The following is a 20,115-nucleotide window of genomic DNA, read 5'->3' on the forward strand; positions in this document are numbered from 1 at the left end:
GGTTGTCTGCGTATCGACGCATACCATCCATGCCTAGGAACAGTGGCATCAACAAAGATCGTGAATTCAAAAACCGTGATGCCGCGGTCATTAGTAGCACTAAATCGGCACGCGCCATTAGTCCGGGGTGCATGATCCAGGCTCGATCCGCGATGGTGACGTCCCACCGGTGGTTATTCCCTTCCCTAGGTTCTGTTTACCGCGTCTATGCTTTCATCAAGCTTTCTCTCTTTCCGCATTTCCATTTCTTGACATCGCTACCACTACTACATCCCAATATTGGCACTGGATAGCCCTCGACGCGACTGGCCTAACTCAGACGTTCTCTTCGAGTATCTGTTGTAGTCGCCGCCGCGTGCGTAAACTAGGCATCTTCCGCCTCCACGATGCCGATATGGGATCCTCTTGTGCCCGTTGAGCGCGTTATCCAGCGTGGTCTTGCACGCCTTCCACAACCTATCAGCCACTGGCTTGGATACCGAACAAAAGCAGCACCAGCTGCTCGCACATGGGTCGTCTGTGTCTGGGGCTTCATCGGCGCTTTCTGTGGGCTTAGCGTCATCCTCGCTATATTTGGGCATACAGACTACATGAGAAGTCGCGCCGTACCACCAATCATCGCTTCATTTGTGAGTTCTCCGACTCTTTGTATATCTGATATTGAGGAGGACTAACATTTTTGTAGGGTGCCTCAGCAATCCTCTGCTACGGCGCCATCGACGTGCCCTTCTCGCAACCACGCTCCCTAATCTTCGGCCACTTCTTCAGCGGTCTAGTCGGAGTCATCATAGCAACCATCTTCCAATTCGACCTCGAGAAAGATCCTTACCCACGACTGCAATGGCTCGCTGCTGCCTTGGCCACAGCTATCGCTCTCGTTGTCATGCATCTGACTAAGATGACTCATCCACCTGCTGGAGCAACAGCGCTCATGCCGTGTGTTGACCAGCATATCTGGGCGCTGCGATGGTACTTCTTGCCGGTCTTGCTGCTGTCGTCGACCGTTGTGCTGGTTACGGCAATGATGGGAAATAATGTTCAGCGGCGATACCCGGTGTTCTGGGTTGCGCAGATTCCGCCACCGGCACCGGCACCGAAGGCTGAGGAGAAGAAAGATGCGATCAAAGAGGGCTCCTCTGATGGAAGCGTGGATGGATCACACAAGGACGTGGAGAGAGGACCTCTGTAGGTTCTCTTCGTAGAAGCATTAAAGCGAGCATCTCCATCGTCATGTTGGTAATGTGCTTTAGCCAGCGAGGTATACTGGTCAACATATTGGTTAATAATAATTATGTCGTCCATAGCTCTTACATTCTTGATATGAACCGAAAGAAGTCAGTCACTCAGAGTGCTCACTAAGCAATGAGCTCTCGATGCCGAATCTTCCGCAACAGTGCCTATCCTTTACACTTTGACACATGTGTTGATTTGGTATCATGGTTTGTATTAACACTACTACGAATCTACTTAGATATCTTCATCTGTCGTCACTAAATTAAATGCAGCATCAAACTTAAACCTTCTCGACCCACACAGTCCTAGCCACACTCGGCACGCCCTCCGCACTGACAGCAAACAGATACCACGCTCCCGGCAACACGACACCAGAGTCATTCATGATAGGCAAGACAACCTCTTCACCCTCGATTCTGGGCTGGAGCGGGATTCGCCTCTGATCACTGTTGACGTTGTGTGTAACACTTCCAATCCTGATGAAAGAGAACTTCACACCGTCGGCCGAACCTTGCATCTTGACCCTCAGCTCACCGCCAGGGGCGACGATGCTGTTAGCAACGTTCTCGATGATCGGGCGAGGAGCGCCGGTTTGGAGGTATGCTGGTGTGAAGATCTGGCCGTTAGGGTGGTCGACCGTATCCTTGCAGTGGTACGACGGTCCACCGGTTCCGTCATCCCAGCAGAGACCTCCTCCTCCACTAAAGACGGTGGCATCGGGTAGTAAGATAGAAACGGAGTGGTAGTTACGAGGAATGGCTTCAGCGGGCAGCTCGGTAAAGGTCTTGGTTGCGGGGTCAAACATCTCGGGGATGAAGACGGGGTCGATGTCTGTGAAGCCTGCAGCCCAACGCTGTCCGCCAGTGATCAGGAGCTTGCCGTCAGGAAGAACGACGATGTTTGCGAAAGCGCGGGGGTGATGCATATCGGCGATTCGTTCAGCCGTCACCGGTGCGCCCACGTAGTTGATTTCCATCAAATGCGCGACTGCGAGACCGGGAGCTTGGTCATAGTACTGGGCTCCACCTGCAGTGAAAATCTTTCCAACATCGTACATAACGTGGACACCGCACATGGCGTCGTTGACATCGTCGCGGATGCCCGCTGGGCTGACACCTCCTTCGCCATCGGTGTAGTACCAGTTCATCGCTTTACTGGGCCCAGCCTGGAAGATGGTGCCGTTGCGCCAAGGAAAGAGCCAGGCGTGGTTATCCTCGCGGAAGATACCCTCGTGGTCGGTCGTCAACATCGGCTCGACGGCAGCACCAGGAAGAAGTGTCCATGTGTTCTGTGCCGGGTCGTAAATCTCTCCTGGCTTTCCACCTCTTGGTCCACTCCAAGATCCACCAATAGTGAAGACATTTCCGTTGGAGAGGATAGCGCTGCTTTGGTAGCCACGGGGTACTTTCATATCCGGTCCGGGAGCGAATGTGTTTGTCTCCGGTTGGTATATGGTTGTCTTCTCCGCATTGCTTCCTCCTGTGATCACCAATCTTCCGTCGGCCAAGGAGCTCATACCAGGGCAGAACATGTCGTGGTTGGTTTCAGCAACCTGACGAGTAGTCATCTGTCCGGAGACCAAATTGTACTCCGCGAACTGAGTGAGACCACGTTCACCCCCGAAGGCGTTCGGTGAGAATGCCGAGTACACCATCATGCGAGTCGGAGTCGGCCATTCCGGAACGATATATGCTGCAACAGGAATGATCGGAAAGTCGATTACTGGACCCCATGATCCTTGGCCCTGAGCGAGGGTGTTTGAGTAGAGAAATGGCAGAAAGGCAGCCGCCGCCTTTGCGTGTGAAAACATTAGATATTAGGATATTAGAGCACACAATAGGTGCAAGAAGATAAAGGCAAAAGCGACTGTTGGTGGGTGGTGTTCGTATCTGAATGTGTCCTCACTATGTTTGTTTTATATCAACAAACGTTGCTTTTCCCGCACACCCTTCTTCGGATCACGATGCCTGGCTTGTTGCGCGCCAATGCAGTCGAGCACGTCCTAACTGGTAGCCGATCCCAATGAACATGAGCCGAGACCTGTTCGAGAACCTAAGAGCTACAACACCAGCTCGGCACATGCTCTTAGGGTAGTGCTATACCCATTGTATTACACCGAGTGGTACTACATCCGGACAAGGACGCGCGATGACACGGCAGCACCTGCAGGTGTGGTAGTGCTATTTCTCGAAGGGTACATTATTGATGTATCATCGCCTCATCATGTACCGCGTGAGATACTTAGATCGATCCTGCCTGTAAGCTTTACGAGAAGAGGCTCGCGTAAGATAGGGCTGAGAAGCTGGACAGCCGCCATCCGTCTTGGTCGCACCGTAACGCGACTTGGCCCAAGCGTGGCACAGGAATAGTTTATCGATTGTTGGCGGCCGTTGCGGGGCAATACGATTATCGCACGTTGATGACTCTCACCGATGCGGGGTGTGTTTGGGCCGGATCTGACGATGCGTTGGTTGAAGTTTGTGCGTGAGAAAGAACGTTGGGACGTAGGGGTGAGAGCTCGGCACGTGCTCGGTACCGATGACGTTGAGCACTGATAAGCTTGCGGTCGTTGCGATAAGAGACCCCATAGCAACGACAGTTTGGACTCAGCACGTGGAATTTCGGGGCCATCTTCCATCACCATCGAGATGGCGTTGACATGGTTCGAATACCATAAAATAATGAATCTCTTGGAAGATCCTTCGACGTCATACGGGCTGCGCATACGGATCGCTTTTACTCCGGCTTCAACAACTCCGCCATCTTCATCCTCAACGCCTTTTCAGCTGCCGGCCAACCCTGCCCCAGCTTCCGACAAAACGAATTCACATCAACGCGTCTGTACTCAGGCATTTCCCTCAGCAGCAGCTTCACAACATCCCTACACCGAAAGTCTTTATCTAAGGCCGCTAACACCAGCTGATACATCGCGGACTTGCGCGTAAAGTTTACATCCGAAGACTCACAGAACCCCTCCATAGCCTGGGTGTATACCTCGCGGTAGCGCTCGATAGCCCAAGTCATATGTGGCAGCCGACCTAAGCCGTAGTCTGGGAGCCAGTCGCGACGAAGAAAGGTAGGCATGGATGTGTAGCCAATGCAGCGTGGCACCGCTGCGCAAGCATCCCAGTCGATAATGCCAGCCACATTACCATCTTCATCTACCAGGATATTCTGGAGGTCGAGATCATCATGTCGGATGACAAATGTTTCGCGTACCGGCACGGTGTGGCTACCGTACCCAGCCTGAGAGATCTCACCCTGTGAGGGTGTGGACGGCTTGAACGGAGCCGAAGACAGTACGATCCTCATCACTATCTGAACCCCAAGCTCTGTCATTCCGTCGCTATCATCAGGGTTCTCGGGCTCACAGAGTCTGTCGAGGCCAGCGGCGAAAAAGGCTTCGTTGGACGCAAATGATCCATAAGACGTCGGCTCTTCCATGTGCATCTTGCAGTGCCACCGCCAGGCCGGCGCGATGAACTTTGGGTTCTTATCTTCCGGACACCCGTAGCTAGGGACGCCAGTATACGGAAACTTGAGTGTAGCAAGTTGACTCATAGCTTGCGCAAGTGAGCGCAGAAAGGTAACGCGCTTTTGCTCGACCTCCGGAGAAGGGTCGTCGGCCTCAAGGTGCAGATCGTCAGATTTGAACATCCTGTAGGGTTGACCGAGCCACAGATCCGTCGCCGCTATACCTTTGATCTTCTTCATGAGTATGTACGGCGCGCCTATCGCATTCTGTAGGCCGCCGTCGTATGCGACAACCTCTGGTACTGGACAGTCTGTATGGTGGCGGATATGCTTCAGTAACTGAGCTTCACATTCCAACATCATACGGTCGTTCATACCCCACTCTTTTGGTGTACCGTGCGCAGGTATCTTGAGAACGTACTCCTGCGGAACTTCGTCATCGCGCTCGACCTTTAAGAAGACTGCATGATGGAACGAGCCCTCCGTTCGATGTGTGACGCGGCAGCTGCCCGGGGACAACTTCCTCTCAGGATCGACGAGATCGAGTCCCATTTCTTCCAAGGCTGCGCGCGATATGCCTCGAATGGCTTTGAAGTTCCGGCGGTCGTGTTCGCGTCCCGAGGGTTCGCCGTCGTCGCTGTAGACTGTCGCGAGGGTCACTCCTTCGGAAGCTTGAGCCACTATACTACTCTTCGATGTAGGCCGTCGACGGCCACAAGCAAGTGGGACTCTATTGTAGTCGACGTAATGACTCGGCGGCCGTATTCGATCCACGGTGGTGGCTGAAGTTGTTCGTTGTAGGAAGATTCTCGAGCGAGTCAATGGTACCGCTTCTTCTGATGCACCGTGGACGGTTCCCCTCCCCCATGCCCAGGATGACCGAGGCCGTGGAGTCTTTACGCTCGTTCCCAAACGTGAGCTTAGCATTCGTTTGAGCCCTCCTGGCTTTGGTCGCGCGCCTCCATCGTCTAGCGAGAGCTTGGAATTCGTGCGTATCAGAGGCCATCGCTTGTTTCGCACTCTGTCCCATACCGAAGGTCGTGTCGTCGGTATCGCAGTCTCTCTATGCATGGTTTGGATTCTTGCGCTAATGGGGTTGAGTTGGCTTGGATGAGAGGAGAGAAACACTGTCGTTGAACGCGTCGCGAAGAAGAGTCGGGGGTCCGAACTTGGGTGAATGCTTTGGCCTACACGCCCAACCCAAGGCTATACCTTCAGTCACATGACTATTATGGTCCGTGCAGGTTTGCGTTTGGCGAGCTTGACGTAGTGTACCTTCATATTCGGAAAAGCTTGAGCTCTGCATACAGCTACATCCGTACTAATGAATGCTATCTGATCCTGGAGAAAAAGAGTGAGAACAGATGCGAACAACGATGCTAAACTTCCAAAAAACGATACTCTATCACTCCCTCCTTCATCATAACCGTCCATCCACATTCCCATACTCAGCAAGCTCTACTTCATTCAAGTGACTCCTCGTTCGCATACTACTCCGCGCACTCTCTGTCGTGGCCAGACTTTGACGCATAAGCACCGCTCTTTTTGGATCCATTTTCGCGTTCGGTGATGCCGGCTTAAAAACTCGATTGCTTTCATGTCCGTAATACGAATACCGGGCGGGTCGCTTTCCTTTAGCAGCAGGCGAAATTGAGCTCGCGCTGACACCCGAGTACGGTCTCGTGGGACGGGTTACGGCTGGTATCGGCCAGTCATCAGTATCAGAGTTCTCGTACTTGACCGACGATTCGGGCGACTCATGGTGCAAGTCCCATTCTTCGTGCTCCCAGATGGGGTCCGAGTAAGTCGATGAGGAGCCCGAAGGTTCGTCGATGTACACTGACGAAAACGATGTTGTTGCTGATGTTCGTCTTGGTGCGTACGGACGCGGGTGCATCATCTTTTCCATCTGCGCATCGAACATGTGACTCGATGCAGTATCCCGTTGATGAAGTCGTGGCAGACTACGACGAAGCGAAAGCATGCGCGCTGGGTTTCTTGGAGGTGGTATCCGCTTCTCTAGATCCAGCATCTCATAGCAGGCTTTACCAATCCAGAGCATCTGCTCGTGCTCGCGAAGGTAGCGCTCACCACCGAAAGACTTCTGGACAATATTGCGAGCCATCATCCCCAGCTTTCGTCGATGTTCAGACTTCTCATACATTCGGCGCGTGATGATCTCCACGTCTTTTGGTGTGGGCTTGTGAGGCAAGATAGGCGCCGCTACCCCAGCGTCATCATCAGCATATTGTGCCCACTCATCCAGCATAGCCAGCAGGTTGATCTGCGCTCGTGCAAGACCGTATGCATCATTGGGTGCCACAACTTCGCTGTAGCGTTTGCCGTCGTCGGGATCAGTGAGCACGCGCAGCGACGCGCCGACATCGGTGCACACGACTGGTGCCCCAGTAAGCGCCGCTTCTCCGAGCGCAAGCGGCAGTCCTTCCGAAACGGAGGAATTGAGGAACAACCAAGTATTTGCGAGAACCATCGCTGGGTCTGCAGTGCCGCGCATCGCTACGTTCTGACCAAGACCTTTGCAAGCCAAGATCTCTTGACATTCAGAGGAGTAGACGGGCGACTTGTTGAGAGCTCCGTAGATATCGAGCTTGTAGTCCTTGAAGCCCCACTCGTTCGTTATGATATCTGCTGCAAGGAGGGCTGTTTTGATATCTTTCGCAAACCAGACATGGGACAGCATGGTTACTGTCGGCGTCTTCGTCTTGATCTCGGTCACCGGAGAGAACTTGGTCATGTCGGTAATACCGTTGACGATGGGATCGACCTTCCGACGAAACACGTTGCGGTGGGTGAGTTGACCCTTTGCGCTGCCGATCTCCACCTCCCAGCCGGGGTTGAAGAAGTCTAGCATATCAAGTTAGTCACTTGGATTGGATAAAAGATGCAATGCACCTACCTGCACAGGGAAGAATCTGATCGGCGTGATGCAAGATGAGACAAGATGTCAACTTCATTAGACCCAGTAGCGAGTTTCGGATGAAGGGCGGTAGGGTGCACATCGCTGATGAGAGGTAGAGGTTAGTCTCACGCCAGGAGATTGCATGATCCCAGATTTGCAGTGTGCAGTTGCGCTTCAGCTTGCAAACGATCCCGTAGGATGCTGACACGCTGTGGTGCGAGGCTTGGAAGACGTGGGGTATCTTTTCGGGGATGGGGATCGAGAAAATGAATAGATCTATTCAAATTAGCTTTGTCGCGCTCAACATGGGGATGTTACTTGCATCGGAACCACAGCTCTAGCGCGGTATCGAAGTGATTGAGCGTTGGAAGCTCAGTACGGAACCATTCTGAGGGCGGTTGCGCGTTCGGGATGGCTTCATCGAGCCACAGTCTCCTCCATGTATCTTTGACCACATCGCTTGTCCAGACTTCTTTCCAGTGGCGCGAATCTTGGAAGTATGTGTTCAGGTTGACCAAAGCACGCGTCGCTTGCTTGACGTCTGCTGACGTCATTGTGGTAGCTCGAGCGCCGCGAACGAGGGCAGTCAAGGTCGGAATGAAGTTCGTCTCGATGTCGGATATTGTTGCTGCTTTGACCAGATGGTCGACCTCGCTGTCCAGCTTGTTGGTGAACATCCCATGGTTCGGATGCATGAAGTCCAGCCCCCACAGTGGTATCACCTTGAGTGACTCAACGTTCTCTTCAGTTTGGTGCTTCGGCAAGCCAAAGTCGTTAGCCGATTCGACGACCATGTGCCATTTGATGGTGCGCAAGTTGTTGATGAGATCTCGACGACACGCCGAGACACCACCGCCTTCATTTGGCCAAGTACCAGTATCGACAGCGATAACATGTAGGTTGCGGTCAGTGTCGCGTTGTAGTGCTTTGGTTCTGGTGAAGATAACGGCATCCCCACCCTGGCCAAAGCTGAACAAATCACTCATTCGAATTGCAAGTGGCGTCCATGCGCTAATGTCGCTTGTGAGATCTGAGCTGGCCATGATGGCATCGGCGTGCATTGCCAGATAGTCTTCCGCCTTCACGAGACTACCGCGATCTCTCCGTCTCCAATATGGTCGGAGGAGGGCTTCTTTGCGGATCAACTCTTCATCTACCCACCGGATGACAACACCATCCAGATCGTTTCGCTTCTTCCAGGCTTTCCAAAGTTGGGACCGAGCCCTGGACGTCGAAATCTCTTGTTGTTTGATGTTTGTTCGCAGCATCCGACTGAACAGGCTGGAAGATGGGGACTTGAAGGCCAGCAGGGGGTTCTCGTCGGCGAAAGTGCATCGAGTTGGCTTCTTCAGTACGCCAAGCCAATCATGACGAATCATATCCGGGGTGTCGACTGGCGCGCCGTTGAGCTTCGTGGTAATGGTTGGATGGAACTTGTGATCATAGAGCCATGAGCATTCATATACGTCGGCTCCTTGGACGAATGTCGCTTCGTGGACGCGAGGAGTGGGTATCCAGCGCTCCATCTTCTCGGCGTGACGAACAGGAGGTGCACACCAACTGACGTTGGCTGACATATGCGGCAGAACAAATTCGGCGCGAAGAAGCTCGTCGTCGTATTTGGCGTTCTTGCGATAATGATACTTGAAACGGACCAGATTATTGTGGTTGATATAGCTTCCCGACTCGATGTGGCCCTTCCGGTTGTAGATAACCTTGGCACCCTCATCTTGGCCGCTGCGGCAGGTCCTGCTTAGGGGCACCCTACTCTGCTTGACCTTTGAGATCTTTGTCTTGCGTTGGGATTGCTTCAATGCATACTCGTAGACAAACTCATTGGTAACCGCGCCATTCTTGTAGTCTTCACGCAACGTGATGCGCATCTCTTCGTCATAGTATGTAACCCGGAGATGGCCCCAAGTAGGCTCTTGTTCCAGATCACCCGCATAGAACATTAATTTGACTCCGCTGGCTTTGATGGGATGAATGAACGCTGTCTCAGTATCTCCATAGCTTCGAATGATCAAGCGGTTCTTCTTCTGGACGATCAAACTACCCTTCACTGTCCCAGCAAGACCTGCGATGTCTTTGCGGCGATGATACAGGAAGAATGGTAAAGCGACGGACATCGCAACCCGACTGTATATCCATAAGCCCGTAAGGACAAAGGTGGCGGACGCTGCTATAGGACGCGGTGTATGTATCAAGGCCCCGTTCAACTCGCGCTGGTATTCGGGGTCGGCCATACACGCGAGGAAGAAGAACTTGACCCAGGTTCCAGCAGAGTGGTAGACATAGGCAATCGGCAGACGGACGTATTCGGTAAAGATGCTGAGAATCGAAACAGCGGAGTGATTCAAGACTGGATGATACGCCTGCTGGATGTCCGCGGTCATTTGACGGTACTCTTTCTCAGTGAGAGCCTGATCGCCTCGGTTCTTGAAGAAGCTATACTTGACAACCGTCAAATACGCGCCGAGGTCATATCGCGCGATGCACGACAAGATTGTACAAGAGCTTTCTGTTGGAACGTTGGCGTTGATCCAGGCCATTTCCGTGTTCGTATAAGGTGCGCGGATGCCAACACATCGTCGGAGAAAGAGGCGTCGAATCTCGAGCGGAAGGTCGTCCCATTGAGTTTCGCAGTCGAAACCAAGGCATAAATTTCGCAAGAGGTCTTTGCGAAGTGCAGTTTCAAAGCTTAGGGCTTTCGGTCCCACGATAAGCTCGGGCATCGACCGCTTGCTGCATTCTGATATGGCGTAAAAACCACAGTCGCTTTCCCGGCAGGCAAGCATTGATTCTGTAATCTCAGCCTGGTAGTGCGGCATGCCAAACATGGTCTCTGAACAAGCGTGTAGCAACGTCTCGGCAATGATTGCACTATTGCTGCTCACGTTCATCTGCTTTGAGCCAGATCCCTTCGCATCCGAAGCGACGTAAAGCGTGAGACGTCCGCCTGTATAATGCGAGATCGCCCGTAGGTGGCAATCAACCCCAGCCACAGCTTGCATAGGAACGATGAAGACTTTGATAGATTCGTTCTTCCACGCCAGAACAATCCGCTGGATGAGAAAGGGCATAGTCGGGAATGCTTGCATGGCAAGCCTAGAGAGGTTTTCGTGGGTGCATGATAGTAGGATAGCGCAGATCTGGTCACCAGGCTGACCATTGGGATGCACGCGAAACCTGTTCTCCTTGGGTGCAGCCCGCAGCTTGCTGCAGTACGCGTGGAGCTCACTTTGACTGAACTCCGCATCACCACCAGTGCCGCTATAGGCGCGATATCGCTCGTCGATGGCTGAACGATCTTCAGTTCGAGACGCGACGCAGCTCAAGCTAGACATCTCGGTCGAGTTAGTGGGCTCCTTGTTCTGCTCGGTGTCTGGTAGTAGGTTCGACATCCAGGTGCGCACGTGGAGCAAGTCGGGCATGCCTAGCTTGGCAGTCCGGAACGAGAGAAGAGCTGCCGTCCAGGTTGAGACAGCAAGTGCAATGATCTTGTTGTACATGAAACCTGGTAAGACCGTGATGAGTATGTTGCCAGTTACGAAGCCGAGAATGACTGCTGCCAGGAGTGGCATTAGTGCATGTGGTCCGGAGAAAATCTTGTTGTACTGGTAGAGGAGTAGACCAGTATATGCGCCAACATAAGCCAGGAATATGATGAGACCGGCTGAGGAGCCATTGAAAATCCAGATCAGTGCAGCACATACCGCCAGGGCCCAAACATGGACACCGATAAATCGGCACAAGGTGTTCAGGTACAAGTGTCGCCTGAATTTCAGATCGTTGGATTTGGCTTTGTCGATCTGGCGTGCGTCCTTGATCGAGACTGGAGACATTTGCTCAGACATGGTGTGTAAGTGTTGAGCCTTATAGTCAAGTAGTACAGCTCCAATGAGGTAGTATGCAAGACCGAAGCCGACTGAGAGGCGAAGTGTGTCGTTGTCCGCGGCGGTTAGCAATCCGACTAGTTGGTCGCCGCCGCGTACAAGATCGAGCCATCGATCCATGAGCGCGACGAGGAAGTAGAGTATACCACAGTAGATTTCGTCTCCAGCGGTCCTCCAATGGATGAAGGAGTTGTGAAGGCGAATACCTTTTTGCGACTGCTGCATGCTTTCGAGCGCCACTTGCGTTTCGAGATTCCAGGTTGAACTGTATGGTATGGGTCGTTTGGTGTCGGTAATGCGTGCATACCAGTCCAGTAAAAATAGCGTGGAGTCCCAGCAACCTGCGAGCTGTCGGACGAAGGTATCATTCGTAGGCTTCTGCCAAAAGCGGCGTACGGTTTCCTTCAAAACTGCGACGTGTAGCGCATTGCGGCAAAGAGCCAAGATTGCGGGCTCACTCATGCCGTAGAACAAGTCTTCGGCACTGATCGATGTTGTTGAAGAAGGCGCGTCAGACTCGCAAACTTTGGACGCGGTATGAGGACCTTTGCTCGATCGATCTGCATAAGTCCGATTAGCATCTACGGCTGGAGCGTTAATTGTGAACCCACCTTTCGGATGGATACCGCCTGTGACACGCTTCTCCTTGGCTGAGCGCTTCACATACCAATCCTTGATGTCAGCATCGTTAAGCGTCTTGATATTGTGATACCAGGTCACCCATTGCGTCGCAACGTGCCGAGTACCGAGGATCAGCAAGGTGATGAATATGTAGAGAACTCCTGGATAGATGTAAATGTCGTAGTCCGGAATGAAAATGGTCAACAGAGGGGATATCACTAATGTCGGCACTACCATGATGATGACTTTGCGACCATTGAGGAAACTGGACCCGGGAACCTGATATGTGGAGAGAACGGCAAGCACGGTGAGGTATGTTGTGAGGCCGAAAAGGTAGAAGACGAACACCGCTCCAAGGCCTGGACCCACGACAGCTGAGATTATAATGAAACCAAGAAGACAGCCGGCAAAAGTGAATGCCAGACCACCAACCAGGCGCGTGAGCACGAACATATTGGCGGCTGAGAATGCCATTGAGATGAGGTAGTAGGTGCCTCCGATGGAGATCCAGGTTCCAATCGCACCAGAGAGGAGCAATGAGCACATCAGTGCCAGTGTTGCATAATATCGTTGTTCCTCCTCCATGCGCATACTCAGATACAGTCCGTGACCAGTCGTAGATAGTAAGATGATGTCCACCAGTGCCGGAATTGCAAAGACACTGAGGAAGGTAAAGCGGCGATATGCGGGCATCACGGAAGGCTTTTGCTCTGGATCGATATCGGTCTGAGCTGCCGCGTAAGCGGAAGCAAACGATGGCGCGTTAAAGATCCACATCGGAGGTTGATGTTCCTCCTGATTGTAGTAGTTCCTATGCTTCTCCGATAGCAATATGCCGATGTCGCTGGGTTTGATGTCAAAGTATGCCTCGCATCTTGATCCCAGCGCGAATAGCTCTGCAAAAGCTGCGCTTTGATCTGAGTATTGGTTGAACAAGGGATTCCGATCCGACACCTCGATGTACACTTCCTCAAACCCGGCTTTCCTTGCCGCGCAGAAGACACAGAAAAGCACGAAGTCAGCTGCCGAATCTAAGGATCCCCTGCTGGTAATGTTGTTGACAGCGGAAGTGATGATGTCTAGCCTCTCATGGTCTCGTGACCATAATATATCATCCAGCACCCTTGCCACTTCCCTGAACAGTTCTAGGGCATCACGCTCGTCAAGTGTGGGTAGATGCGACAGCCGGTACCATTTGAGCTTCGCGTTGACCAGCTGTTCATCGGTGACGCTACCACTGATGTAGTCCACGTTGCTGAGCTTCTTGAACTGATGGTACGTCGGTACATCAATCAGTAGCTCTTCGCAACGTTTCCGTATGGATGAGAGCAACGAGCAGTCCTCATCCCACTCCGAATATTGCATGTGCTGCAGATACAGGAGTAGATCAGTCGACGACAGAAGCTCTAGGTCTTGCTGTAGCCTCTCGGGTAGTCGTTCAGGCGAGAAGGACCCAGCCATGAACTCGGTCAAGCCATACTCTGCTAAGAAGCACTGATATCTGGAGAAGCCTAGCCTACTCAAGTGCGTATGAAGCAGGACAGCGTTGAGATCCTGAACCGACTTGGAGATGTACATGATGACGGATTGGGTTCGCTGCTCCAGTTCCCAGACAGCCCAAAACTGAGCACCACCAGGCGTGTGGAATCCAGAGTCAAGCGCAGAGTATACTTGTAGTTGATAGTTGTCCTCCGCGTCGTCATTTGTGCGAGCTAGGGCGTCTACAAGCTTTGAGATGGCATCTCTTGACGTTGGAAGCAAGTCTAGGAAGTGGCTGCTGCTGTGGCAATAGTCTCGAAGAATCTTGGCGACAGAATGTAGTTGTGCGGTTGATAGTCGGCTGAGCAGCTTCAGATCCCGTAGACGTCTTTGTGATTCAATGACACGCGAAAAGTCTGTCATTGACGCGTCCAATCCAATCGGAAAGCATCCCAAAGAGCCATATGGCAACCCGTTGGATGAGCAAGACAGTGGGTCGCTGCTATGCTTCTCCCTTGCCAGTGTCCATTCCAGACCAGAAGATACTGGTGATGTAGGTGTTCGTGCAAGCATTGCTCCGTTCTCGTCGATCTCGGGGTAGTGCACAGTATCGGTACATGTGCTCGACGCATCGTCGTCGCTGTCGTCGGAAGAGTCGGTTGCGTCGAGGCCAGCGAGCGTATCGGCAAGGCGAGGAAAGATGTGTTGTAAAGGGAGGTAATCGTCGATGATACTTGAGAAACCGGGAGCAAGCTGACAAGACTTAGCAGAGACCTACGAATGGCCAGGCTAGGAAGACTTACTGTTCGCGCCATGCGATATCGCTCGTGGACTTCCATGACTCTTCGTTGCTTGAGCCACTGGAAAGCAGCCAAGGGCTCATGACAAGGAACAATCTCGTCGACGTTCGATAGAGCCCGCTGACGCGGAAAGTATGGGATGGCGCCGTGGTAGCTACACCACATGTGGGCTCTCCTGACCACAGCGTGCGAGAGTTCGACATCGTCTTCGATTGTATCCCACATCATCGTTACGAACGATCTTTGACAGGCTTGAGAAACAAACGATTTGGTTGTAGTCTTCATTTTGTCCATTTCGAAGAAGTCTCGGCGCTCTCCATTCGACTTGATCGTCCCATTGCGGACGATGAAGCCAGCGAACAACGCGACATCGAGTTTCTGAATACCGTCTAGGAAGTCTGGAGCCTCAATCTCCAAGTAGACATCAAGACCGTAGGCGATGAGGAGCTTCGTCAAGCCGTTGAGTAGAGGCACCGATATACGGTCTCGCCAGCCAGAGACAAGAACGCCTGTGAAGTATCTTTTCTGGTTCGGCTGTCGCAAGGTACGCTGAATGGTCCACGACAGAACATATACCGCTCGCGACATGTCCAGTTCACTATCCGTTGTCGCGAATGTGATTATCTGGGCCAAACCAAGTCGTGCGACGATGTGAGGCCCCATTGGAACGTTATCGTCGCTAACAGCTTCCAAGACCCCAGGCTCGCAATAATCCAACACTACAACGTCCCATTGTGAAAGTGTTTGCGCTTCGTCGTATGTGACTGGATTGCTCAGAAGGCCCAGATATACGCCAAACGTCGACGGCTTTGTGGGGAGGGTATGGGTTTTGCGGACGACGCTCGAACTGTTCGACAATAGGTGGATTCGTTCTTGTACCGATCGTGGTAAGCTGTGATCATAGTCGTCACCCTGTGAGGTTTGTAAGCACTGAGAAGATGTAGCATGCATCCTACGTACCTTCAACAATGTCCGTAGGGAACGATAGGAGTACCAAAGGAAAGCAAGAACTCCTACAAGCCCACTGGCACTGATGATGGCAACAAGCGTCCATTCCCACCACTCCTGTAGTAATGGTCCAGTCTCGAAGGCCTGTATGCCCAAGATATCCGGCGACGTCATCGGTCCTGCCTATGATTTGTTGGGTGTAGCTCAGATATCTCCAGGTACAGTAATTACCATATAGTGATAAAGGCCAGTTAGTAGGCAATGCACGAAGAGCTGGTTGAAAGATCCATAGCAGAGATCGTAGTAGCAAGGCGGATATGATGCTCTTCTGGAATAGCCAGTGTGAACAGAGTGGAAAAATGGTCAGTTGCTCATGGGCAAGCTCATCGGCTACCGAAAGCCAGTTTGACAGATACTAAGATTTTCACCATGGCCTATGTTTGTGCAGTCATGTGTTAGCTGTTGATCTGCGAATCGCGTTAGCATACACGATAGGTGTGAATAATCCACCGCTGCAGGGCCAGCGGCAGTGACGGAGCACGGCCATCCTTCGAGAATCCTGCAATACGGCTCTTGGCTGCCGCGAATGGCATTGGAGCGGCAGTCATCATTGAGGGACTTGCAGCGCGAAGCCTTCTGACCGGGCATTGGCGAGTGCGATGCCAGGGAACGCTGGCGATATCTGGGGGCTAGTGCCATCTACCCCGAACAGCGGACTGTTGCTGTATTGAGACTAGAGCAAAGATGATTTAGATCTTAACGACGAGGCGATGTCAGCGTAGGAGGGTGTCGTGATGACGCGACAAGAGTGGTGGACGCGGGAAGACGTGACGAGGCTGAAATGTCGCGGTTCGGTAGTAAACGTCCGTGCACGCGCATCATCTCTCTTTCAATCACGTTCATCCGGCACCGCCTTTAGCCTAACATCCTCCACACGACGATTTTAATATCCAACCTCATCTATCACGGCACCTTTGTCGGTCTTGTATCCGACGCGCATGCAATGCAATGCACCTGCCGCAGATGAAGTCTGGGACGGTAATTGCTTGCGCAATATGGGCAGGCTGCGGGCATACGCGTGCTTTCGTGGAGCCAGGCTAGACGACACCCAGCGCTTCGTTCACAATATCCTTACACACACTGGCGTCCTTGCGGCCCCAAAGGCATTTTGCACCATGGACTTTGGCCGCACTTCTTCCAGCATGCATCGGGTTTTGCCTTCGGGTCTGCTCCAGAGGCATCCAGTGGCTTGGTAGGCCAAAGTCACGAGTTCAGCCATGCCCTGAGATCTTCGCAATACATTGGTCTTAAGTGGCAAAGCTCATAACGCTGTGGCTTCTCAAGTACACTGATTTGCCAAGACCCTGGTAGACCATATGGCTTTAACGGCATCTTACGTATGCGAGGCCTTCCAGAGGTACGGCAATGAGTGTTCGAAGCATCTGATCGAGCTTTCCGCCGCGTCATGTTCTGAATCAAGTTGAAGGCCAGGTGGAAGTCCGACTACTGAGGCTAGGAAGGGAGAAAATCGATAGTCTCTTGATCGTTTACTGCATCTGGACCAATATCCTCCGTGTGGCCTATGAGATGATATCTGCCGAGACTTCTTTATTAACTCGTCCAGGTTCCTCGAAAAAAGTTTCGGTAGCAGGCTGTTCACTTCGCGTCTCACGATGGCGGCTTCCATTGCATCATTACTGCGAGCATGCGCACTCACATGCTTCTGTCTCTTCCTGCAAGATGTTTCCGCGTATGTGGGAAGTGCCACAGTATCAAGCACAATCTTGGTTATTGCACGCGATTCGACTTCCGCCATCAACAGCGCTACACTTGGCCTTCAAGGTTACGGTATCCCTTACGAGATCGTCACTGTTCCCCAGGATGGGATCACAAACCTGCCTCTACTCAACTCTTCAGCAACTCATGGCAACTACGGTGGTATTGTCACCGTGAGCGAAGTGGGATACAACTACGGAGATCAGTACTACAGCGCACTCACTAGGCGTCAATGGAACGATCTATATGCTTACCAGACCAACTTTGGCGTACGCATGGTCCGTCTCGATGTTTTCCCTACAGCCGACTTTGGAGTTTCCAGCGTCGGGGGAAACTTGAACGATGAGCCTGTATCATTCACGAATACTACCGGATTCTCCGCGGCTAATCTCAAGACGTAAGTCTCGCGACTCTGTTCCAATTGGTACAATACTGACTACAACAATAGCAAAGTAGACGTGAGCATCGCGAACATATATCACTCTCCTGCGAAGATTGTGAATGCATCAATGGCATGGGAGGTTGCCAAGTTCTCGAGCAGTGGAAGCGCCGCAGTCATCAACCAGATAGGCACTCGGCAACAAATGGTTTGGTTTTTGCCATTCGCTCTAGACTGGGCACCGTCAAGCAACGTCCTCCAACACGCTTGGATAACATGGGTGACCAGAGGCCTTTTCGTCGGTTTCAGAAGGATCTACTTCAGCACACAGGTGGATGACATGTTTCTGGAGACGCCCATGTACCGACCAGCGGGCGTGAACTATCGCGCCAAGCCTGATGACCTTTCGTTGCATGTCACATGGCAGGCCAACCTGAACGCGAAGATGCCTGCAGGATCCGAGTTCTTTATAGAGATCGGACACAACGGCAACGGTGATATAGAAGCATCCACGGACACGAGTGAAGGCGAGAGAGTCTGCACCCCAACGAACGCAATCGAATACGCGGATCAAAAGGACGGCGACCCAGAATTCCAGAAGCCTCCTGGTACTGGCATCAACATCTGGCCTTCGACACCTTCTCAGTATACCTGGAGTCTTGAGTGTGCCGAGATCGACGAGCTACAAAATTGGTTCGCCGATGAAGAACAACGCGACGCCTTTGCGCACATCTCGCATACCTTGTACGGTACGTACCCCTTCACGCTTTGCAAGACTGACCTAGAAATAGTTCCCATGCCGACCTGACCAACGCGACATACTCAGACGCTTCCAAAGAGATCTCGTTCAACCAAGCTTGGCTCAAACAGGTTGGGCTTGATGCTGCTAAGCGCTGGAGCGGGAAGGGCATCATCCCGCCTGCAATCACCGGCCTACACAACGCAGATGCTATCAAAGGCTGGATGGATAACGGCATCGTCAATGTCGTAGGAGACAACACCCGCCCGCCTCTTCGCAATCAGCAGAACAGTTTCTGGCCGTTGACGACCAACGTTCAGAACAACGGGTACGCCGGACTCAACGTTATGCCGCGCTGGGCAACGCTCATCTACTACAATTGCGATCTTCCCGCTTGTACTCTACAAGAGTGGATCGACACTTCTGCAGGCAAAGGGACGTTTGACGATCTCATGATCAACTCTCGAGACACTGCAATGCGCAATCTCTTTGGCCTACATTGGGACCCGTGAGTGCAGGTTCATCCGCATCATCGATCCATATTGATTTGTCATACAGATACATGTTCCACCAGGCCAACATGCGCGTCAACGACGTTCCGTCCACAACCGTCAACGGCAAGAGTGGCCAGTACTCGCTACTCATGACATGGATCGAGGTCATATCCGCTGAGATGATGCGCCTGTATGTACCCTTTCTTCTCCGGACGAGTATCCTACTAACATACTGCAGTACAACCTGGCCTTTCAAGACCCTCAAGCACGACGACCTCGCACAGCAGTTCATCAACCGCCAAACTCGCGACCTATGCCGACCCAGCTTGACCTGGACTACATCCGCCAACGGCGCCAACATCGAGTCTGTCAACGTCTACACGGCCGGCGGAAACAAATGTGGTACCACCATACCCATCACCGTACCAGGCGCCGTGGCAAGCACAACAGGCGCGACGAAAGAGCAACTGGGAAGTGATCCGCTCACGCTATGGGTGACTATGAGCGGCGCAAGCAGGCAGTACAAGTTCTCGAAGGCCATTCCGCTGTAAACACAAACATCCTTTAGAAGAACATGGCGTCGGTCATTATCGCAATTGTCATCTTCAATGTATATCTTTTAGCTGAAGCTCAGTCAAAATTGTCTTTGTGTTTTTTTCCCTGTATCCAGCATGACCAGTGAACAACTGCGGAGTTTTAGGCGGTCATCCCTGACCCCTGAGCTAACCCCACATTCGCACAGCCACAACATCAATATGGGTGAACATCAGAACCAACCTGGCGGGACAGCTGCGCCGCATTTCGCTACCTGCGTTTTGCAGTATCACCACACCCGACACGTAGTCACATCGTCTCTCGAGAACGATCCAGTCCTGGCATTATACTGTGACATTTTCCCAACAACTAAACTAATGTTCTCACCCCCATCAATCGACAGTATGTTCAGCTGTCAACCCTTCCAACCGGGAGCGAATTCCTTCGGCACGACTCACCCGCAATATGACTGCATGAGCGCTACACCAATTACAGTTACTATACGTCTTACATACAACAATTATATATTGCCTACATATGCAAGGGTAGCGCACGTCACTGCGCCGCTTGCGACGCGTCTTCTCGTGATATTTCCAGGCTATCGAATTCATTTTTGAAGCGTTCGATGTGTGTCGGGTGTGGGTTATCAGCGCGTATGGGTCGTCAACTTGGTCTTGTTCTAGTAACCGGATCTTTTGTCGCTGTAACGATCGTATCTGGCGTGTGATTGAAGACTCTGCGTCGGTGGAAGTTCAGCAAATTGGTAAACCTCGTTTGCTTCGTCTAGCAACCGGTCGCACAAAGGCATAATGTACACGAAAC

General features: G+C 52.3%; 5 protein-coding genes across 5 annotated transcripts; 2 read left to right on the top strand and 3 right to left on the bottom strand.

Annotated features, from left to right (window-relative positions):
- Window positions 1-590: 590 nt before the first annotated feature.
- On the top strand, window positions 591-1,189 carry J4E90_004534 (uncharacterized protein; the record flags this gene model as incomplete). Its single annotated transcript, XM_051434099.1, has 2 exons — window positions 591-629; window positions 686-1,189. 2 exons carry the CDS (start codon window positions 591-593, stop codon window positions 1,187-1,189), a joined length of 543 nt encoding a protein of 180 aa, XP_051292617.1.
- A 324-nt stretch (window positions 1,190-1,513) lies between these two features.
- On the bottom strand, window positions 1,514-2,887 carry J4E90_004535 (uncharacterized protein; the record flags this gene model as incomplete). Its single annotated transcript, XM_051434100.1, has 1 exon — window positions 1,514-2,887. One exon carries the CDS (start codon window positions 2,885-2,887, stop codon window positions 1,514-1,516), a length of 1,374 nt encoding a protein of 457 aa, XP_051292618.1.
- Window positions 2,888-3,969: 1,082 nt separating this feature from the next.
- On the bottom strand, window positions 3,970-5,737 carry J4E90_004536 (uncharacterized protein; the record flags this gene model as incomplete). Its single annotated transcript, XM_051434101.1, has 2 exons — window positions 3,970-5,344; window positions 5,460-5,737. 2 exons carry the CDS (start codon window positions 5,735-5,737, stop codon window positions 3,970-3,972), a joined length of 1,653 nt encoding a protein of 550 aa, XP_051292619.1.
- A 390-nt stretch (window positions 5,738-6,127) lies between these two features.
- Window positions 6,128-15,545, bottom strand: J4E90_004537 (uncharacterized protein; the record flags this gene model as incomplete). Its single annotated transcript, XM_051434102.1, has 6 exons — window positions 6,128-7,572; window positions 7,625-7,903; window positions 7,950-12,083; window positions 12,135-14,376; window positions 14,427-15,335; window positions 15,384-15,545. The coding sequence occupies 6 exons, from the start codon at window positions 15,543-15,545 to the stop codon at window positions 6,128-6,130; spliced, it is 9,171 nt and encodes a 3,056-aa protein (XP_051292620.1).
- Window positions 15,546-17,044: 1,499 nt separating this feature from the next.
- On the top strand, window positions 17,045-19,310 carry J4E90_004538 (uncharacterized protein; the record flags this gene model as incomplete). Its single annotated transcript, XM_051434103.1, has 5 exons — window positions 17,045-17,544; window positions 17,596-18,275; window positions 18,353-18,773; window positions 18,824-18,949; window positions 18,998-19,310. 5 exons carry the CDS (start codon window positions 17,045-17,047, stop codon window positions 19,308-19,310), a joined length of 2,040 nt encoding a protein of 679 aa, XP_051292621.1.
- Between the last annotated feature and the right edge of the window lie 805 nt (window positions 19,311-20,115).

Source organism: Alternaria incomplexa, assembly GCF_024043165.1.
Source record: "Alternaria incomplexa strain BMP 0042 chromosome Unknown scaffold_5, whole genome shotgun sequence".
Classification (NCBI taxonomy): domain Eukaryota; kingdom Fungi; phylum Ascomycota; class Dothideomycetes; order Pleosporales; family Pleosporaceae; genus Alternaria; species Alternaria incomplexa.